Raw genomic sequence first — 22,413 nt, 5'->3', positions numbered from 1 at the left:
AGGCTTAATGATTAATCAGACGGGAAGTAGAATATGTATTCATGTAGTAATACTGCTTGCAAACCAATGATGATAAGATGATGTTAGGGGGTAGGACTAGATAAGTCTAACTTCTTCCTACTCCATTCAAGCATGTACTAGGTATAAGTAAATTGAAAATATTTTTGTGGACATGTCTGGAATTATGTGTGATTACATACTGACTGTTGTTACATGTCTGAAAGAAAAAATAAATCAAATCAAAAATCAAATCAAACTAATAACGTTGTTATGCTTACTGACTCACTAGACACTGCCCACTGGAATACTTAAATGAGACATAGCTGACACTAATATTGTCATTAGATACGTACACATGCGCCTCTTCTGCAATGACAAGACAACAAAAAAACCTATTTAAATCTAATTAAGTGCAGTTTTAAATGATACACAGTAACTTTATTTCTGCAATTGCCTCTTATGGAACAGTTTATTTTTTTGTGTGTGTCATAACTACTTTGAAACATGTTGAGTGTAGAAGAAAATGTAAATAAGACAGTGTTAGACTTCAAAAGGGACAAAAAAGAAGACAAAGAATGAAGACCAAGAGAGAGACTTGCAAATAAACAGAGAGCGACTTGGAGGGAGAGAGATAGAACAAAACAGAGGGAGGGCAGCTGAGTGGGAGTGATGCATTCTGGGCAGGATGCCAGGGGTAAGATTAGTGATCGTCACTATGGTGACACAGAACTCTCTCTCTCTCTCTCTCTCTCTCTCACTCACATGCACACATACACAAACCATTTCATTTGTTATCTGAGATAGTGAAATGTACTGTAGAATCAAATTTTGAGTATATATTTCAGGATTATGCTTGAGAGCCAGCATGATGGTTTGGTGGTTGGCAAGAAGGTTCTGGGTTTGAGCCTCACGGATGTCTGGGGCCTTGCTGTGTGGAGTTTGCATGTTTTCCCTGTGCCTGCTGGGGTTTCCTCTGGGTACTCCAGCATCACCAAACAGTCCAAGTATATGCAGGTTAGGCTGCTTGGAATTCTGTAGGTGTGAGTGCTTATCTGTCTCTATTGTATTTGACAGCCCTGTGATAGATTGGTAACCAGTAAAGGGTATACCCTGCCTCACCCAGTATAAGCTAGGATTGGTTCCTGTGCCAAAAACATCTATAGGATAAGAAGTACAGAAGTATAATAGATGGAAGTATGACTGAAGCAGTTAATTATGTTTATTAATTTATTAGTGTGTGGTTATTACAATACATTCAGTAAATTGTGCAGACCAACCCTTACTTCTTTGTGAACACAGTTTTCAAGGTATAGGCCTACATCATTAATTTTAACCCTAACCCTATTTTTTGGTAGGGTGGCCATGTTGTTTAGTCAAATACAACAAACAAAGGAACTCTTCTTGCTGTCAGAAATCACTATGTTTTCTAGTGCTTGTGTCAGATACTGTATATCCACATACACTCCATGTCCTGATTGTAGTTATGTATAAAAGGGTATGTAGTCTGCATGCAAGTCCGCAACTGTCTGTGTCTCTCTCCTGGAGTATTATCTTCTTTCATCTGTGCAAAATCAGGAACATCTTGTCCCAAAGTGATGCTGAAAAACCTATCCATGCACTTGTTAATTCCTGGCTGGACTACTGCAGCCCTTTACTATCAGGATGTCCCACTACGTCCCTAAAAAACTCCAATTAATTCAAAATGCTGCAGCCAGAAAACTAGCAAGATAGGTCAGATATCTCCCATATTAGTTTCTCTCCACTGGCTTTTTGTAAAATCCAAAATAGAAGGAAAGAAAGCCACTTTCGGCTTTTCCCGTTTAGGGGTCACCACATCGAATTGTCACACTGACAACTTGCATGTTGACATTTGGCATGTGTTTTACGCTGGATGCCCTTCCTGACGCAACCCTGATTCGAACCTGGGCCGTAGCGGCAAGACCACTGCGCCTTAACCACTAGCCTACCAGGGACCTTTCTGTAAAATCCAAAATAGAATTTAAAATCGTTCTCCGAATGTTCAAAGCCCCTAATGCCAAGGCTCCATCGTACCTTAAAGACCTCATAGTGCTTTATCGTCCCAACAGAGCACTTCACCCTCAGAATGCAGATCTGCTTGTGGTTCCTAGAGTTAACAGAAATAGAATGGGAGGCAAGCCTTTAGCTATCAAGCTCCTCTCCTGTGGAACCAGCTCCCTGTCTCAGTTTGGGAGGCAGACATCCTCTTTACCTTTAAAATTAGTCTTAAAACTTTCCCTTTGATAAAACTTATAGTTAGATTGATATAAACTGTTCTATAATAAATTTTTATTGGTGTTGGTGATAATATAGTCAAAAATTGGCTGCACTGAAAACGACACCAATCAATGCATTGCTATCAGATGCCACCACTAAAGAGCAGGCAACTGCGGGGAGGATGCTGGAGCTCCTTTTCAGCTCCATAACATTCCTGGGGCATCAGGGACTACTACTAAAGGGGAATGCAAATCAGGATGTTATGACAGCTGATGGGGGAAAGGGTGCGTATTAATCTTGATCTGAGCAGCTGGCTGAAAAGGAGAGACAACTGGATGTCTAACAACATCCAAAATGAAATTTTGGAGCTGTCTGGCCATGTGAGCCAGAGACAAATAGTAGCTTTGGCATCCCAAAGCCACTTTTTTGGCTTAACTGCTGATGGAACCACAGATGTCACTGGTAAAGAACAGTTCTAATGCAATGTACAGTTTGTTGACGAGAACCTTGAAATTCATAACCTCTTTCTGGGCTTTTATACTGCCCCAGACACAAAAGCTGAGACACTATTTTTGTGCATCAAAGATATCTCTGTGTGTCTCAAACTGTCTATGGAGAAACTAAAAGGCTATTATTTTGATGGTGCCAGCAGTATGTCTGGGAGGTTCAAGGGGGTACAGGCAAAATTAAAAGAAAAGTCCCCAACTCTGTGTTTGTCCATTGCTCAAATCGCTTGCTGGATTTGGTATTACAGGAAGTGACAAGAGGAATATGCCTGGTTGCTGATACTCTGAACTATGTGCAGGGCATTACAGATGTTATCAGTGATTCAGTGAAGAGAAGGGCTTTATACCGCTCCCCATTTGGACATGGAGACATTCTAAATCTGCTTGGCCTGTGTCCAACTTGATGGTTCATCAGCGGTATCAAGTTTGCTCATCTGCTATGGGGAAATGCTACATACAGTACATTCAGGACTTTGGACAGTGACAATGCTGTCAAGGGGGAGACATGCGCCAAAGTAGCAGGATTGGGAATGATTGAATCAGCCAAACTTCTTTGCAAACAACTGAGCACACTGCATCAAGATGCCACCATCCACAATCTTGTACATCAAATAAATGAAAAACATTATGTTAAATGAGCTCCAAATATGAATATAAGCACAATGCTGCTCTGAAATAATCTTATGTTATTCTATCTATTAGATCACAGAGGTATCCAATGTGAGTAATTTATCCATAAGGATAAAGATAATGTTCTTCTTAGGCAAACTTATGAAAAATTTGAGTGTAGACACAGAGACACTGTCTATTGTTTGTTTAAATGGCTGAGGCTCAGGAGGTAGAGTGGGTCATCTCCTAACTGGAAGGTTGGCAGCTCAATTACTGGCATCTCCAGTCCACATATGGAAGTGTCCTTGAGCAAGACACTGAACCCCCAGTTGCTCTTAGTGATGTCATTAATGTGTGAGTGCTTGGGAGTGCGGACGGGTGAGTGGACAAATAGTGTGAAAGTGCTTTGAGTGTCCTACAATGCATAGAAAAGTGCTATACAAGTATAAGACCATTTACCATTTATTTTGACACTAGTGCCACAATGACAGTGACACCATGGTTAATCTTGAGAAAAGCTCACTTTTAATCGTCTAGCTTTGTCACCTTTTGCTACATGGTCAGCTTTCACCTCAAGCTGTCCTAGTTGAGATCATGATGACATTCATATCTGACCATTTTGGAAAAAACTAAAACAAAAAAAAACAAATATGCAGTAGATCAAAAGTCCTAAAATAAATATATACAATTAAAACTTTCTATCAGATATCCCTGATGATCACAATATTTTCTTATATTCCAACCAATAATCAGTGTGTTTGGTGGCACCCTCTTCCTCTTAGGAGTGCCCAGAACTCCCCAAACACCTGTCTGTTATATATTATATGCATTCTGTTATATATTTTATGTCTGAGCTACATGCAATATGTGTTATTTACTTTTTTAAGTGCAGCATGGTGGATTAAGTTGAGGTCATGCATATTTTTTTGTCTATATATATAACATTAAGCAATCTTGTGTTGCAGGTTGTATTGTGCCATTGTATTCACTAGATGGTACTGTTGTTCTAATCTTTTGCATATTGACGGTCTTCCAATGCACAGGCTCTGTCCATCACTCTGTGGTCTTTGTGAGTGTGTGTGTCTGACTGTGTAAAATTCTTGCTGCCTCTGCCTGAGCCTCCCCATGTATGCTATGCATCTGACTATGGTCAAAGGGGTTCACATACCTGAGGATGGAGATGCAGAGACCAAACCATATGTAACCATAGAAAGGCTAGTCAATCAGACTTTCTTTCTGATACAAGTAGGCTGCTTTCTCTTATTGGGTTTAAGAAGTGATAACCATGACATTTATACTCCAGACTGGAGCTATTTGGACAGATGCATTCTTTGTTCTTCAGGTTCTGTGCTTGAGCATACAGTAGTCAATTTGAAAGAAAACCAGAGAAATGCATTTCCTGTTGAAAATGTGTGTGGATGCTGATATGCTGAAGGATCTCCCTGAAAATGCCTGAAATCAATTGCTGAACCAGCTGAAGGATGAGAAGAAATGGCTGACGTTCTTTGTTGAAATAGCTGAAGGATGAGATGCAATGCTGAACAACTGAACATCTAGATACCAGAACAGTATTTGTAGCTGAAAGTATGCAGGAGTTATTAACCGCCAAAAATGTTGAAAAAAGCTGAATTTAAAATTAACTTAATGAACTTAAAAAGTATAAAGGTTATAAAAATAAACACAAACAGGAATGTCCTTAAAATGCTGAACATTTAGATACCACAATGGTGTTTGCAGCTGAAAGTATGCTGAAGTTATTAAGATGTGAAAATTTTGCCCATTCATTTGAATGGGGCAAAATTTGGAATGGTATTTCTAGGTGAAAGAATGCAGGAGTTAAATGCCAAAAAAACGGACAGAAGACACAGATATGTCTTAATTGCACTGCATTTTATTGACCACCAAATGGCACTCCAGGACTGTGTCATTGATCTGCAGCATTAGGATGACTCAGCACTTTGAGCTCCCATTGACTTCTATTATTAAAAAAAAGCTGAATATATTAAAAAGTATAGGTCTAGCTGAAAGCATGTGGGAGGAGATGAGGGCCAAAAAACGTATGGAAGAAACAATAATAAGCAGCCACACAATAAATAAGAGGAAAACAATAGTGTGGATGCTTGTCAGCATCCACACAATAATAGCCACTGTATTGAAGTACTAAGTCTCAGCTTTTAGTGGGTTTGCACAGTATAGAAAGAACTGTGTAGATGATATAGACCTTATATTGCTCAAATTACAAGAGTTGAAAAGTAACTGGACACTTGACTATTGGGCAGCTGTGTGTGTGAGTTGACTGAAAGTTTATTTGCCATATAAGCCAGTTTAAGACACGGTACCCATGAATCTGAGGGCTGCTAAGAAATTCTCTTTTATGGTGTTCAGATATAGAGCTGCTGTACATGAAATTCCCAGCAAGCAGGACCTAGCCAGTTTTATGCAATATCCAACATCATGTGAGATAGACACTAACAACATGGGAAATTATAAATAATATATGAGGTTGTTTATAACAATGTGGTTCACAGTGAGGATGAATTGCAGGTGGTTATGTTAGCTCATGCTGCTAAACTGTATCTTCTCTCTACTAGTTCAAAATAAATGTTGTATCAGTGTGCAGTTTACATGCATCATGCCCTACTCAACAGTGACTGGTTTAAACACTGTGTACAATTCTATGTCCAACCAGGTAAAATTGCCTATACATGTTATACCCCAGTTCTTTTGTTGGACAGATCTGAGTAAGGAAGGAGTCCATCTTTCTTGATTTTAGTGCTGGTTTATTTAAAAAAAATATATAAATGAAGATTACAGAACACAATCCGGGTGGCTCCCTTCAGACAAGCTGCTGGAGAAGAAGCTCCCAGAAACACAGAGCCTAATACATTTATCAGTTTTTGGGCTAACCCCTTACACATATGAAGTCCGTCCAGCAGACTCCACCGCTTATCTAGAGCTCCACAGGCTTGGAGCAGCTGCGTGTTACCTAGTCATAACAAAATGCGGTAGCTCAATGTGTGTGGATGTTGTTACATGGTGTGTAACTAAAACAATCATTCAGACATAAATCTGACACAAGATTAATACAAGAAAACAATTGGTGTCATGGTTTACTGCTAACCTTGAAACAGAGCAGACTAGAGCAGACTTTGAATCTTACTAAATTGCATTACTAATACATTAAAGTCTAAGACATTAATGTCTAATACTCATCTGACTAATTTATTCATTTCTAACACTTTGCCAGTTACACAACTCCAGGCTTTATTTGTAAACCTAAAATTGCAGACAAAAAAAAGCAATACTATATCAGAGAAATATCAGAGGTAGTTGGGTACATTCTAGAAAAAGAGGTGTGCACATGAGGACTAGGAAATGGCAAACAACCTGGTAGAGTGCGAAGCATAGGTCCCTGGATGAGAGCAAAAAAATCAACTGCAAAGTGAACAACAACCTCTTTGTGGCTGCAAAGCAAGTCAAGAATGCTCTCCAGGATGTAGGCATACAGGTTTCCTTGTCAATCCATGATCAAAACCTCAGGAATCACCATAAGATGTAAACCTCTGGTAAACCTCAAAAGCAGAAAGGCCAGTTTGCAGTACCGCAGTTCGCAGGTCGCAGTTCATCAGTTCATCGAACAAAATTTGATGAACAGATGAAACAAAAACCAACCCCTATCAAAATTATGGGAAGAGGAAAGTTTGGTAAATGAAAAAGGGAATAGCTCATGACTCAAAGCATGGCACATCATCTGTCAAACATTTTGGTGCTTCTGTTATGGGCATGTATGGTTGCCAATGGAACTGGCACACGGCAGTTATTGAATATGGTGATGTCATGCAGTAGCATGCATGCAAAGGTATACAGGAACATTCTCTGTGCTCAGATTAAGTCAAATACATGTAAACTCATTGGATGGCATTTCATTATTCAGCAGGCCAAAAGTCCCAAACACTAAAGCAAAATTGTTTACTAGCAATAGCTGGGAAATGGATAAATCATTAACCAGAGGTCATCTGGGTATCTGAGATTCTATGAAACATTTGTCTGGTCTCCAAATTTAGGATGCAGAGTTTAAAGTGGATTACTTTGCTCATTTATGTCTATGTGTTGAGACATGGTAATGTTTCCTGTGGAAGTAATGAATTAGAGATGCCAAAAGTACTACTGCTGCCTCAACTCTCCATTCAGGTTTTACAAACCAAATAGGAACTGTGATAATGCTTTCAATGTCAGCTTAACCTTATGGCTGCTAAATTTTCTTCTCTTTTTCACTTATGTGGCCGTGGTTCTCGCTGTCAGAGTGATGTAGACAGGTTGACCTGGAAAGACCGTCTTCCTGGATACTTCATCAACATATCATCTATCCTCTTTATGGTTAGTACATTAAAATCAATTTAAGGCTCTACTTAGAATCACACATTTCCCCATATAAAAAATAAGCATGTATATGACAGAGTTAATGTACATAAATGGCTATATTATTGAGTGATATGAAAGTGTTCCTTGAAAAAACTTGTTTCACCTCTCATCCAAGAGGCTTCATCAAAACTGATGAAGCCTCTTGGATGAGAGGTGAAACATCTTAACCTAAAAACCGAGTCCAGTTGATTTTTCAGCTTACTATGACCTGGATGACTGAGAATCTGCATGGACACAAAGAAAGTGTTCCTTGAAATATTAATTCTAGCAACTGCATTATGACTATCAGACAAATATGGCTGAGTAGTGACTAATTTATTTTTCTTCTTTATTTTATTTCTTCCCTCCTAGTTTGCACTGACATGCTCCGTGGTTTTCAGTGTCATCATGTACCGCATCACAATGGTGGCTCTTATGTCAGTGAGCTCTGACCCAGCAATCAAGGCTAATGTTCGGGTGACAGTGACATCCACCTCTGTCGTCATCAGCCTTGTGGTTATTCTGATTCTTGACGAAATCTATGGAAGTGTGGCAGCGAAGCTGACTGAACTAGGTACAGATATATTATTTTATCAGTACAGTACAAAGACATTAACAACATTCATTCAGCTGATTTATTAAAGAAAGAGATTAGTATTGCTTGCTGTTAGATCAGAAGGGGATTGACCATATGTCATTAACAGTTTGTTTTCCAGGTACTGATTGAGGTTGTCATACTTGTGAATGAATGAATGAATCAATTCAATTCAATTTATTTGTATAGTGGCAATTCACAACAACAGGGCAGTTTACATAATCAGGTCTAGACCTAACACTCTTATAACGAAAACCCAACCCTGTGAGCAAGCACTTGGCCACAGTGGAGAGGAAAAACTCCCTTTAACTGAAGAAAGCTCTGACAGACCCCAGTTCTTGGTGTACAGCCTTCTGCCTCAACAGGTTGGGGTGAGTGGATAGAGGAGAAAGAAAAGCATCAGGACACAACAGGTTGTAATGGTACCATGAAATATCAAAGGAATGCAACATAACATGCTAAATACCTTTCTACCCCCCATCACTGTCCTACTAGGAGTATACTATACAATACTATATAGTATTCACAATATACATATACACAGTACACCTATATATACACAGCATACACACATATACAGTACATACATACAGTATGCACACACAGTCACAAGAGAAAGTAATGGCATTGTGCAGTCTCCTGGTTTTCTACATAAATTGGTCATCAAATGTGATCTGATGTTCACCAAAGTAACAATTGTCAACAAATATTTCTAAGCTGATAAAACAGTTGTGCATGCTCAGTCACGCAAACAGTCATGCTCTTTTGTGTCTTTTTTTGAAAACACCCATTAAACATACAAAGTGATAGTAGAAAAAGTAATGGCAACAGTGTTTCAATGACTGGTTGAAAACCACAACAGTAACCTCAGTCAAGTGCTTCCAGTAGCTATGGGTTACAGATGCACAAAGTTCAGAATAAATTATGGACCATTCTTCCTTACAGAACTGCTTCAGCTCAGCCATATTTTTAGGATGTCCAGTGCGAATGGCTCTCAAAGTTTAGTCATTGTTCCGCTGCATCACCCATCTTGTTCTGAGCTTCAGCTTGTAGACAGCCAGCCACCCTGACATTATCCTGGAGGATACCTTGATAAACTTGGAATTCATTGGCCCCTCCACAATGGCAAGTGGTCCAGGTCCAGAGGCAGCAAAGCAGCCCCAAATCATGATGCTCCCTTTACTGTACATCACTGTTGGGATGATGTTTTCATGTTGGTATACGATTCTTGTTTTACACCATTAGTAGTGTTGTGTGTTCTTCCCAAACAATTCTACCTTCACTTCATTTGTCAACAAGACATTTTCACACTAGTGTTATGGCTGGTCAAGGTAGTCTTCGGCAAACTTCATGAATGCTGCAATGTTGTTTTTGGAAAGCAGAGAGACTAAACAAAACAAAACCAAGATGGCGGTACATGGACAATGCAAGGCTCAGCATCTTCCCAGATTTTGCAATTTTGCCGTGATTCTCTTGCTCATTTTTTGCCTGTTCATACAGAACAGCTTCACCTTGATATCCTACACCCGGAAAGATTTTTTGAATATTGGTTTACACCACTCCAACAGCTTTATCTCCAGTCTTCAACTCACTTCTGAAATCTCCAGAACGCTGGAGTCTATGCACCCAACCTGGCTGGGTGGAAGCGCTCACAGGTGGTGTCGGGATCGTAAACAAAGGTGTGGAAAGCACTGAGGAGTTGGAGCTAAGCTAAACACCCAACCGGGCTGGGTGGAAGCGCTCACAGGTGGTGTCAGGATTGTAAACAAAGGCGTGGAAAGCACTGAGGAGTTAGAGCTAAGCTAAGTCTAACACCACATTGGCTTTCTCTACCCAATTTTCCTCACCAATGTGCAATCATTGGTGAACAAGATGGATGAGATATGCCTTCGTATCACCAACAGTAAGAGACTTATGGACTGCAATGTTATGATATTCATGGAAACCTGGCTAAACAGCAGATAGATTGGCAGATGACTCCGGTAAGGCCAGAGGCAGAGGATTGTGCATTTACAGTGCCTTGCGAAAGTATTCGGCCCCCTTGAACTTTGCGACCTTTTGCCACATTTCAGGCTTCAAACATAAAGATATAAAACTGTAATTTTTTGTGAAGAATCAACAACAAGTGGGACACAATCATGAAGTGGAACGAAATTTATTGGATATTTCAAACTTTTTTAACAAATAAAAAACTGAATAATTGGGCGTGCAAAATTATTCAGCCCCTTTACTTTCAGTGCAGCAAACTCTCTCCAGAAGTTCAGTGAGGATCTCTGAATGATCCAATGTTGACCTAAATGACTAATGATGATAAATAGAATCCACCTGTGTGTAATCAAGTCTCCGTATAAATGCACCTGCACTGTGATAGTCTCAGAGGTCCGTTTAAAGCGCAGAGAGCATCATGAAGAACAAGGAACACACCAGGCAGGTCTGAGATACTGTTGTGGAGAAGTTTAAAGCTGGATTTGGATACAAAAAGATTTTCCAAGCTTTAAACATCCCAAGGAGCACTGTGCAAGTGATAATATTGAAATGGAAGGAGTATCAGACCACTGCAAATCTACCAAGACCTGGCCGTCCCTCTAAACTTTCAGCTCATACAAGGAGAAGACTGATCAGAGATGCAGCCAAGAGGCCCATGATCACTCTGGATGAACTGCAGAGATCTACAGCTGAGGTGGGAGACTCTGTCCATAGGACAACAATCAGTCGTATACTGCACAAATCTGGCCTTTATGGAAGAGTGGCAAGAAGAAAGCCATTTCTTAAAGATATCCATAAAAAGTGTTGTTTAAAGTTTGCCACAAGCCACCTGGGAGACACACCAAACATGTGGAAGAAGGTGCTCTGGTCAGATGAAACCAAAATCGAACTTTTTGGCAACAATGCAAAACGTTATGTTTGGCGTAAAAGCAACACAGCTCATCACCCTGAACACACCATCCCCACTGTCAAACATGGTGGTGGCAGCATCATGGTTTGGGGCTGCTTTTCTTCAGCAGGGACAGGGAAGATGGTTCAAATTGATGGGAAGATGGATGGAGCCAAATACAGGACCATTCTGGAAGGAAACCTGATGGAGTCTGCAAAAGACCTGAGACTGGGACGGAGATTTGTCTTCCAACAAGACAATGATCCAAAACATAAAGCAAAATCTACAATGGAATGGTTCACAAATAAACATATCCAGGTGTTAGAATGGCCAAGTCAAAGTCCAGACCTGAATCCAATCGAGAATCTGTGGAAAGAACTGAAAACTGCTGTTCACAAATGCTCTCCATCCAACCTCACTGAGCTCGAGCTGTTTTGCAAGGAGGCATGGGCAAAAATTTCAGTCTCTCGATGTGCAAAACTGATAGAGACATACCCCAAGCGATTTACAGCTGTAATCGCAGCAAAAGGTGGCGCTACAACGTATTAACTTAAGGGGGTTGAATAATTTTGCACGCCCAATTTTTCAGTTTTTTATTTGTTAAAAACGTTTGAAATATCCAATAAATTTCGTTCCACTTCATGATTGTGTCCCACTTGTTGTTGATTCTTCACAAAAAATTACAGTTTTATATCTTTATGTTTGAAGCCTGAAATGTGGCAAAAGGTCACAAAGTTCAAGGGGGCCGAATACTTTCGCAAGGCACTGTATGTTAACAAAGCTTGGTGTACAAACTCTGTCATCACTGAGAAACACTGCTCAGCTAACTTGGAATTTCTTATGGTTAAGTGTAGACCTTTTTATCTGCCTAGGGAATACACTTTGACTATAATAATTGGAACCTATATTGCTCCGGATGCTAATGCCAAGCTTGCTATAAACAAACTTCATGCGGTCATTAGCAAACAACAGACTGCACACCCAGAGGCTGCATTTATTGTTGCGGGTGATTTTAATCACTCCAACCTAAAGTCAGTGCTCCCTAAATTACAACAGCATGTTTCCTGCCACACTAGAGGAAATAAAACTCTGGACCATGTTTACGCAAACATGGCTGCTGCATACCACTCATCTGCCATGTGAAGCCATCAACAATGGCTGATGGAGCCAGCAAGCCACTCCAGGCAGGATGGAGGAGCCAGATGTCCATGATGATTATGTCCAGGACAAGCTGGCCAAACAATGGCATGGGGAGCAAGAAAGCTTGACCGCCTACACTACTGACATTTGCCTCTACACTCAATGTGGGTACCCAGCCTTTGACAGCTCAGCACAGGAAGAGCTTATTCTCGAGGCCTCCCTCAGAGGACTTTGCCCAGAGTGACTCCAAGAACACATCTGCCTTTGTGCACCAACTACTCTAGTAGTGGCCCTGGCTGAAACAGAGCAGGCCGGGGGAATGTGGCATGCTCCATGAAGCTGGAGCACTGAGTGTGGCAGGCAGACATTGAGGAGACACCAGCGAGAAGGATGAGGCGGGTTGCCAGCTCACCGCTACAACACTGCCATGGCGAGGAAACAGGAGATCAGCTGTGTGACTCTAAGAGGAGTGCTACCGCTGTGGGATCCTGGGCCACATTACTCAGTAACAGTGCTGCAACAGCCAGCACCCTCAGACAACTCATCTACCCTCGACCCATCACAGCTGTGGGTCAGCCAACTGGGTCAGACACAGATTTTACCTGGACTGAACTGAATGGCACCAAATGCTGCCCCTTAGTGGACAAGGAGTCCACCATCTCCCTGGGGCACCTGCCAGGGACAAAAGGGCTGGAGCTGAGGCTGCAGCTTGGAGACTGGCTGGGGCTGCAGCGACGGTTTGGAGCATCCCTTCCTCCTGCGTTTCCTTTTCCTCAGCCCTCCAGGACAGATGGCCAACCACATTCCCAGAAAGGGTGAGGGCTTGGGATCAGGAGTGGACAGATCTAGATCAGGTTCAGGGTCCGGGGTGAGTGAGATCACCCCCAGCCTGATGGAAGAGTGGGCAGGTGGCACAGGGACTGCTCTCCTCCAGTACACTGGATTTACACATAAGTAGCTGTCTTGCTTTTTGGAATTTCCAGATTAAAATATCTCCAAACAAATGACATTTTAGACAAACCAGCAACTGTTATTTGCTGATTCGGTTACAGACTGAAGTTGCCAACTGTGACTACTGTGGTCTGACTGATATGTAGTTGCCTGCTAATCAAGCTAGCTTGGTCCAGGTTTTGGCTTGCCATTTGCTCCTCCTGGGTCTGCTATGTCTTGTATCATTTGATATTTATTTTGTGTCACCAGCTCTAGTTTATGACCATCTGGCACTTGTGGAAATTCATAATATAATGCCTACTGTAGTTTACAATTTGATAGTAGAAAATATCAATTGGAGTTACCACCACCATCACTGTTGGCATCCATACCACCTTTTCTGCTGCGTCCTGTCGGCCCTCCTCCAAGCAGATATTGCCGCAGAAGACGTAGTAGGAGAGGCGGACTTCATGTCAAACTGAGGTCTTGCCTGGAATTTTCACTGTGGACTGGACGTCTAGTAGAGCGGGGAAACATCGATCTACAGGTTGAGCTGGCCCTCGAGGTCACGGCACCAATTGTTGGACCCTGTACTTTTCACCACGCTAACTCTGAGAGACGAAGCAGTCCAAGTAACTTCAAAACATGCTGATTTATTCAATGAACACAGGTAAAAATTAACATTACACGCTCAGGAGTCTTTGCACCTCCAACATGCAGCTGAAAGATGAAAAGCCCTGAACCATAACAGGCCTATATATTATATCACTTCGGGCTAACCCCATTCTACTCAGGGAGACGCCAAACCGTGACGTCTCCCAGTGCCAGCTTTGCTGCTGGCCAGAGCAGTAGTCAAAGCATGAAGAAAATCAATGTGTGATTGTCTGTTGATTATGTGGTGTGTAACTAAAAACATTCTTACACAACCTCTAGTGACATGCCATGACATTAAACATAAGAAAATATTATGGCTATGGCTACAGTTATACACGCCATAATAATAATATTAAACATCCTGTCTTCTAACAGTCATCAACTAGTCATCTAGTCATCCTTGACCATAAGCAACCTGCAGCAACTCATGAGAATGACTAAACATTTAACAGCCTGAGCTAAACATCCTGTCTACTCTAAACATTTCTAATACATCAAGTATCTAACCAATATCTATCTGCCTAAAAATACCTAACACCGACCACTTGGCTCCAATGCCGGCTTCCCACTTCCACATGGCTGGCTTGTGAGGATCTCCGGGCGGCACTCAGTCCCAGGCAACCTTCGCCCAGTGGTTCATGCCACTTTATTACAAGACACGTTAAGCTCGCTCAACATAGCACTGTTCAACACCAGATCACTTAAAAACAAGACCTTTGTCCTCAATGATTTCATTTCCTTTCATGATCTGGATTTGCTTTTTTTAACTGAGACCTGGTTGACACCTGGCGACAATAGTGAATTTTCTGAGCTCCTCCCTGCTGGATATTCGTTTTTCAGCACTCCACATCTAGTAGGTAAAGGTGGTGGTTTGGCTTCTGCCTTTAAGCAGACCTTAAAATGTTGCCTCCTCTCCACTAAATTATACATGAGCTTTGAGCTTCGAGCCTTTGTACTAACTTTGCACTGTCCCATCCTTTGTGTTGTGGTTTATCGCCCACCAAACTCCAAGGACTTGAGTGGCTTGCACAGAACTTCCTTCATTTGAATGAGGGGAAGACTGAATATATCACTTTTAGCCCGGACCCCACTCACACTGTACTCGGCCTAGGAGCCTCGGCCCCGCTTTTCACTCAAACTGTGAAAAACCTGGGAGTGTTATTTGTTAGCAGCCTCAAATTTGACAAGCAGATTAGTTCGGTGGTCAAAATAAGCTTCTTTCAGCTGAGGCTCCTAGCAAAGGTGAAACCGTTTTTATCTCGAGCCGACCTAGAAAAAAGCCATTCATGCCTTTATTAGCTCACGACTTGACTACTGTAATGCCCTTTATATTGAAATTAGTCAGTCTCAACTCCATAGGCTCCAACTCGTACAGAACGTGGCTGCTCGCGGCTGTCAAACACTCCAAAGAATGCTCACATCACCCCGGTTCTTCAGTCCCTTCACTGGCTTCCGGTACAGTTCAGAATAGATTTTAAAATTTTACTGTTTTTGTTCAAGGTCATCATTAATGGTCTTGCACCAGTCTATTTGACCGATCTTTTAACCATTTATACTCTGGTCAGAGCACTGCGCTCCTCTGAGCATGTGTCTCTGTGTCCCGCGGGCAAGGTATAAAAAGTGGGGAGATCGTTCTTTCGCCTTGTATGCCCCCAAGCTCTGGAATGCCCCGCCCCGTGAGGTTTGATCCATAACGGAGTTAATGGTTTTTAAGTCTAAATTAAAGACACATTTATTCAGACTGGCTTTTGGCATCTAAAATTTAGCAGCGATGCTATACAGGGCCTACAGGCCTTGCTGATTTAATTTTTTGTAATCTTACTCTCTCTGTATTTTGACTAATTTTTATTCTACAGGAATGTTATAGTTGTTATAGATCATTGTTTTAAATTTGTGCAATGATAAAGCAGCTCCGGATTATTGCCTCCATGTTGGCACAGAACCGGACTCTATCGAGTGCTGGATGGTGTTGAGGTTGTGACATAGAATACTGATCCATCGCCACAGGACAGAAACCTCGCCGGGTGTGTCCGCGGGGTCCATTTTTGGCTGGTTCATTCTGTTATGATTTACTGGAGTAGGACCCTATGTGCAGAACGCACAAGCCAAGAGCAGGTTCAAAATGAGTTTTAATAAATAATACAGGACAAGAGCCTAAAGGGAAAAAAATACAAGGGCTCAACCTTACACACTAACAAAATACTGACTAAGGCCAACAACAAAACAGTTCAGTCAGGGAGCTAGGATAAATTAACTCAAACAAAACGGAAGAAAACAAACCAGCAATCCTTAATGACCAGGAAATTAAAAACTCAAAGAGAAACAGTCTGAAGGTATCAAGGGCAGGATACAGAACTTACAGGAGGACACCAGCTGGCAGGGTGTGGTGAGTGGACATAGCAAGCAGATGAAAGGGCAGAGTGTGAAGAACAGAGATAGCAAGCACAATGAACCAGCAAGAGGCTGAGGGAAAGGAGGAGAATATATACACAAGAGACCAGAGGATAATGAAGGACATGTGAACACAATGAGTGGTGATTGTGGACTGGAGTAAAGCTGGGGCAGTTGAGGTGGCACAGGACAGGAAGTGTAACCAAAATAAAAGCACAAAACAGGAAGCAAGACCTTAAATCATAACACAAACAGAAGAATATAGTGATTTTTTATATTGATTTAAAATGGAGGTTGACTGAGTGACGATTTTCAATATGTATGATAATATATTTCTAAGAAAACGATAAATACTGCTTCAGCAAATTAAAGAGCAAAAATGACATTTTATTATGTAATAATCCTACATCTGTGAGTGTGGGAGACATAAAGAGGCTTTGTGTCCCTTGGTTTTCATGCTCCAGCCATCCCATCAGTCCTCCCAGAAGGTTTCAACTTTATTTACATTCAAATTCAGAACTTCTGAAATAGAGCAAAAAAATAGAAAGGAGAAATGTTAGTTCATGGGAAAGTGTGTGTATGAGAGAGAGAAAGCGAGAATATGACGTGAATATACTGACCTACTTCTAGCACAGTGATCATGGTATAACTCCAATTCAAGAGTCAGACTGACAGAATCACTACTTTATTTAGAACAGACTTGGGAAAAAACACTGTGTGGAAAACTAACAATACAGTACAATACACAATACAGTTGAAGTCAGAAGTTTACATACACACACGCAAAAAAAAAAAAGGCTTGCATACACCTTAGCCAAATACATTTAAACTCAGTTTTTCCACAGTTCCTGACATTTACTCCTATAAGCATTCCCTGTGTTAGGCCAGGTAGAATCACTACTTTATTTTATGAATGTGAATGTCACCAGATTTGACAAAATTGCTTACCTTGGGACGCCTTCCACAAGCACCTTACAATAAGTTGGTGGAATTTTATTACAGTCCTCCTGACAGAACTGGTGGAACTGAGTCAGACTTATAGGCCTTCTTGCTTGCACACACTTTTTCGTTTCTGTCCACAAATTCTTTCTTGGATTGAGGTCAGGGCTTTGTGATAGCCACCTTGACTTTGTTGTCCTTAAGGCATTTTGCTACAACTTTGAAAGTACGCTTGGGATCATTTTCCATTTGGAAGACCCATTTGCAACCAAGCCTTAATTTCCTTGCTGATGTCTTCAGATGCGGCTTCAATATATAGACATAATCTTCCTTCTTTATTATGCAATTTATTCTGTGAAGTGCCCCAGTTCCTCCTGCAGCAAAGCACCCCCACAGCATGATGCTGCCACCCCCGTGCTTCACAGTTGGGATGGTGTTCTTTGGCTTGCAAGCCTCACCCTTTGTCCTCCAGACATAACAATGGTCATTATGGCCAGCCAGTTCAATTTTTGTTTCATCAGACCAAAGAACATTTCTCCAAAAAGTAAGATCTTTGTCCCTATTTGCAGCTGCAAACCATAGTCTGGTTTCTTATTGCAATCTTGGAGCAGTGGCTTTTTCCTTGCTGAGCAGCCTTTCAGGTTATGTCAATGTAGGACTTATTTTACTGTGGATATAAATACAGTACATTGGTATCTGTTTCCTCCTTTGTCTTAACAAGATCCTTTGCTGCTGTTCTGGGATTGATTGGTACTTTTGGACCAAAGAATGTTCATCTCTAGGAGACAGAACACATCTCCTTCCTGAGTGGTATGATGGCTGTATTGTGCCATGGTGTTGCACCTGTGTGAATTGTTTGCGCAGATGAACATGGCACCTTCAGGCATTTGGAAATTGCTCCCATGGATGAGGTTTTTTTTTTTTTTTTTTGAGATCTTAGCTGATTTCTTTTGATTTTCTGGGGATGTCAAACAAAGAGGTACTAAGTTTGAAGGTAGGCCTTAAACTGCATCCAAAGGTGTAACTCCTATTAACTCAAATGATCAAATTATTTATCAGAAGTTTCTAAATTCATGACAGAATTTTCCATGCTGTTTAAAGGCACAGTCAACTGAGCGTATGTAAACTTCTGACTCACTGGAATTGTGAAATAGTGATGTATAAGTGAAATTATCTATTTGTACACAATGTTTGGAAAAATAAGTTGTATCATACATAAAGTACACGTCCTAATCAACTTGCCAAAATGAGAGTTTATTAACATGACATCTGTGGAGTGGTTAAAATAAATCAGTTTTAAATGACTTCTGACCATCGATATATAATGCAGTCACAGCTAAATCTAATATGTTAATGCTAGCTCAACCTAATATACTGTACCTACATCCCACTTCAATTGTCATTTAACATGCTTTGTTTTTATCCCCTCCCAATTGATGACCTCTGACTTGTAAGACAATGCCATGCCAAGTCTTTCTTACAGTTCCACTTTACCTATTTTTCAGAGATTCCTAAAACAGAAACCAGCTTTGAGGAGCGTCTCATCCTGAAAGCCTTCCTGCTCAAGTTTATGAATGCTTATGCACCCATCTTTTATGTGGCTTTCTTCAAAGGACGGTAAGTACTGGGTGTGTAGTAGTGTTTTCATGCATCTTTGTCCTGTGAAAATACATTATCCCCAAAACATCAGTTTTTCATGAGCCAAAAAAAAAGTCTCCAGCTTTGTGGCAATGCATTTTCCAGGTAACCCATTAGATTTAAATGGTTTATTTTATCTAAGAGTGAAAAACATTTCAAACCTTCAGTTTATCTGAAAATTTTGAAATCAAATCAAATTTTGTTATACATGTACATGGTTTTCTAGGGACATTGGCAATATGCACATGTATGGCTCCATTTACAGCTTGTATTCACTTGAATTATGTTTTGCCATAAGACAGCTATTTACAGCCCTTAAAGAAAGCAACATTACTATCAATAAGAATCAATTTTGGTGAATCCAAGTGAAACCCCTGATTCTATATGCAACCTATGTGTTTCCACAGGTTTGCAGGTCGACCTGGAATGTATACATATGTTTTTAACCACTACCGGATGGAAGAGGTTTGTCTATTTTTCTGTGACTCTTTATATTTGGCTACATATTTAAAACATTAACTGATCATGAATAAGTGCACCAATGGAGTGTGTGTCTCCCTCAGTGTGCTCCAGGAGGCTGCCTCATTGAATTATGCATTCAGCTCAGCATCATCATGCTGGGGAAACAGCTAATTCAGAACAACGTATTTGAAATTGGCATTCCGTAAGTACACTGCCTTGCTGTTTCTGTATGAGCTCACTTATTAAGATGTTTTACAGCTTTTAAGATCTGGGGGCATGGATCGGAGATGAGCAAATAACAAAGTGGTCAAACTACACAGCAGTCAGAGGGTGTAAATCTCTGCCAAGGCAACTGAGTGTCCTCATAATGCCATTCCACCTAAAAGCAATATTCCCATGATAATATAACTCTTATAATATACTAGCTTGACCATAAAAATCTACTGGTGGCATTTGGAATGATGCTGATATCATTATTAGTTTGAAGGTTATTCAAGAAAAACAATAAATGTGAGAAATTACTAAATGCCACAAACAGCTAAATAACTGTCCCGTGCAGACCAACATAACAATGTGTACATAGAGTCCTTCATAAATGCACAGACTCACTATTGGCTGCACTTTAGTCATTTTCTATCATGCCTCCTAATACACTTGTTCATTGTTGCCAGGTTCTCAGCTAGACAGATGTGACATATACACCATATTACATATTGCATGTACTTTGCTCCATTTCTCAATGTACACCTTCTTTACAATTGCAGTAGGTCATTGCAGTAGTAAATCCGAACTTGAAGTCCAAACTCTCGAGGACAGGAGGACGTAGTACTCATACATAGTGATGGACCGATCCACATTTTTTCAGTTCTGATCCGATTCCTGATACAGATTCTAATACAAGAGCTCATTCACTGCAATAAAACAATTAAAACTAATAAGCAAAATATTAAATATGAGTAATGATGTATAAATCTAATCAAATCAAAATCAAAAGTGTTTATTGTCATATGCACAGTAAGGAAACATGTTTCCCTGTACAATGAAATTCTTCCTTTGCTTTCCACAACGAATACAAACAATATAACAAAACAATATAAAGTCTAAATATAAAATAGATAAATAATACAAAATAAAAGCAATTTTAAATACAGCATGTGAAAAATATGTTAAAATATAATAAGAATGTATGCTGCACCAGCTGTACTGTATGTGCAACAGTAAGCATTGAGTGTACAATGCAAACTGAAAACAAACAGCCAGGTGCAGGTACATGAAGTAATCCCTGATTATAAACTCCTGTCAGCAAACCACAACAAAAGTCATGTCAGGACACTTTACAAAGTAAGGTCTAGACCTTACTATTATCACTATTATTATAGAGGAAAACCCAACACATCCCCCTTGAGGGAGCACTTGGCGACTCAGAGCACCATGAGGCCCCCCAGCAGCCTAGTCCTATAGCAGCATAAATAAGGGAATGCTCAGGGTCACCTGAGCCAGCCCTAAGTATAAGCTTTATCAGAAAGGAAGGTCTTAAGTCTAGTCTTAAAGGTAGAGAGAGTGTCTGCCTCCCGAAACCTCTAAAGCATCCCCGACTGATCATTGATGCTGCTGTAGTGGAGAGAGTGAGCAGTGCCAAGTTCCTAGGGGTGCACATCTCTGAGGACCTCTCCTGGATCAACAACACCACATCACTGGCCAAGAAAGCTCAAACACGTCTCTACTTCCTCTGCAAACTAGGGAGAGCCAGTGCCCCCACCCCCATCATGCTCTCCTTCTACCGGGGCGCCACTGAGAGCGTCATCACTGGCTGCATCACTGTGTGGTACGGAGCCTGTACTGCTTCCTGCAGAAGGACCCTGCAACACATAGTGAAAACAGCCAGCAAGATCATCAGCTCCCCTCTGCCTTCCCTTACGGGCATCTTCAACACCTGCTTTACCTGCAGAGCCATCGGCATTGCTGATGACACCTCCCACCCCGCACACTCCCACCTCAGAATCCTGCCTTCAGGGAGAAGGTATCGGAGTCTTCAGGCCCACTCCACCAGGCTTAGAAACAGCTTCATCCACCAGGCTCTTCACTACCCCCCCAGACCATAACCCGCCACAGAACATTAAAGACAAAAACACTACCCCTGCTGTTTCCATAATATATACACTCAATACATTCCCCCTTTTTGTCATATTATGTGTGAATCTGCTGCTGACTGTTTTTTTTGTCATATGTATCTGCTGCTGTTGCTCATTTGCACTGATGTCCATGTACATTTCATAAACTATTATGCATCTCATCACCAATGCCCCTGGTGATGCTGACCACCTGACAATCTTCTTGTTAGGTTGTACCATTTAGTTTATCCTTATTACTTGAATTCGGTTTTCATATTCTATTTATTCTATGTTTATTCTACTTTTATTCTATTTTAGTTTCTTAAATAGTATGGGCATTCAACATTAGGTGAGAGAGAAACAGTATTTTGATTTTTCTGTATGTCCTGCACATATAGTGAATTGACATGGCTGCTGCATACAAGGCGACCCCCCGCCCCCACTTGGGACAGTCACCTTTCTTTGTTTCTCATTCCCAAGTACTCACCACTCATCTGCTGTGTGAAGCCATCAATGAGGATCATCAAAGTGTGGTCAGAGGGGACAGACTCTGTACTACAGGACAGGTTTCACCACACGGATTGTATGTTTGCCTCCTGCCTCTCATACAGACATCGACACCTATACTTCCTCTGTGCTGGACAGCTTATCCAGGGCCAACCTAAGGAGGATCATCAAGAAGGCCAAGTGCTGCTACAAGCTAAAGGTTGAGGAACACTTCACAAACTTTGACCCCCGATGTATGTGGAAGGGCATCCAGGTTACTGACTACAAGTGTGGCAACCCCACCCCAACAACCACAGATGTCTCTTCCTCAATGAGCTAAATGACTTCTATGCTCGCTTCAACCGGGACAACAAGGAGATGGCTATTAAGTCCAGACCCTCCACAGACCACCGGCCAGTCACACTCACCTCCACCGACTTG

The 22,413-nt window shown here is 41.1% G+C and overlaps 1 protein-coding gene across 1 annotated transcript in view; it reads left to right on the top strand.

Moving 5' to 3' along the window:
- Positions 1 to 22,413, top strand: part of ano2b (anoctamin 2b) — a 190,450-nt gene that overhangs the window by 79,657 nt on the left and 88,380 nt on the right. Inside the window, exons 16-20 of the mRNA XM_020601528.1 lie at positions 7,653 to 7,727; positions 8,124 to 8,325; positions 18,781 to 18,892; positions 19,321 to 19,378; positions 19,477 to 19,577. Coding sequence (XP_020457184.1) covers positions 7,653 to 7,727; positions 8,124 to 8,325; positions 18,781 to 18,892; positions 19,321 to 19,378; positions 19,477 to 19,577 — 548 coding nt within the window. The remainder of the gene's footprint in view (positions 1 to 7,652; positions 7,728 to 8,123; positions 8,326 to 18,780; positions 18,893 to 19,320; positions 19,379 to 19,476; positions 19,578 to 22,413) is intronic.

The sequence above is a fragment of the Monopterus albus genome, unplaced genomic scaffold (genome assembly GCF_001952655.1).
Source record: "Monopterus albus unplaced genomic scaffold, M_albus_1.0 scaffold51.1, whole genome shotgun sequence".
Classification (NCBI taxonomy): Eukaryota; Metazoa; Chordata; class Actinopteri; order Synbranchiformes; family Synbranchidae; genus Monopterus; species Monopterus albus.
The sequence above is the reverse complement of the archived record's forward strand: the minus strand, read 5'-3'. Positions and strand labels throughout refer to the sequence as shown.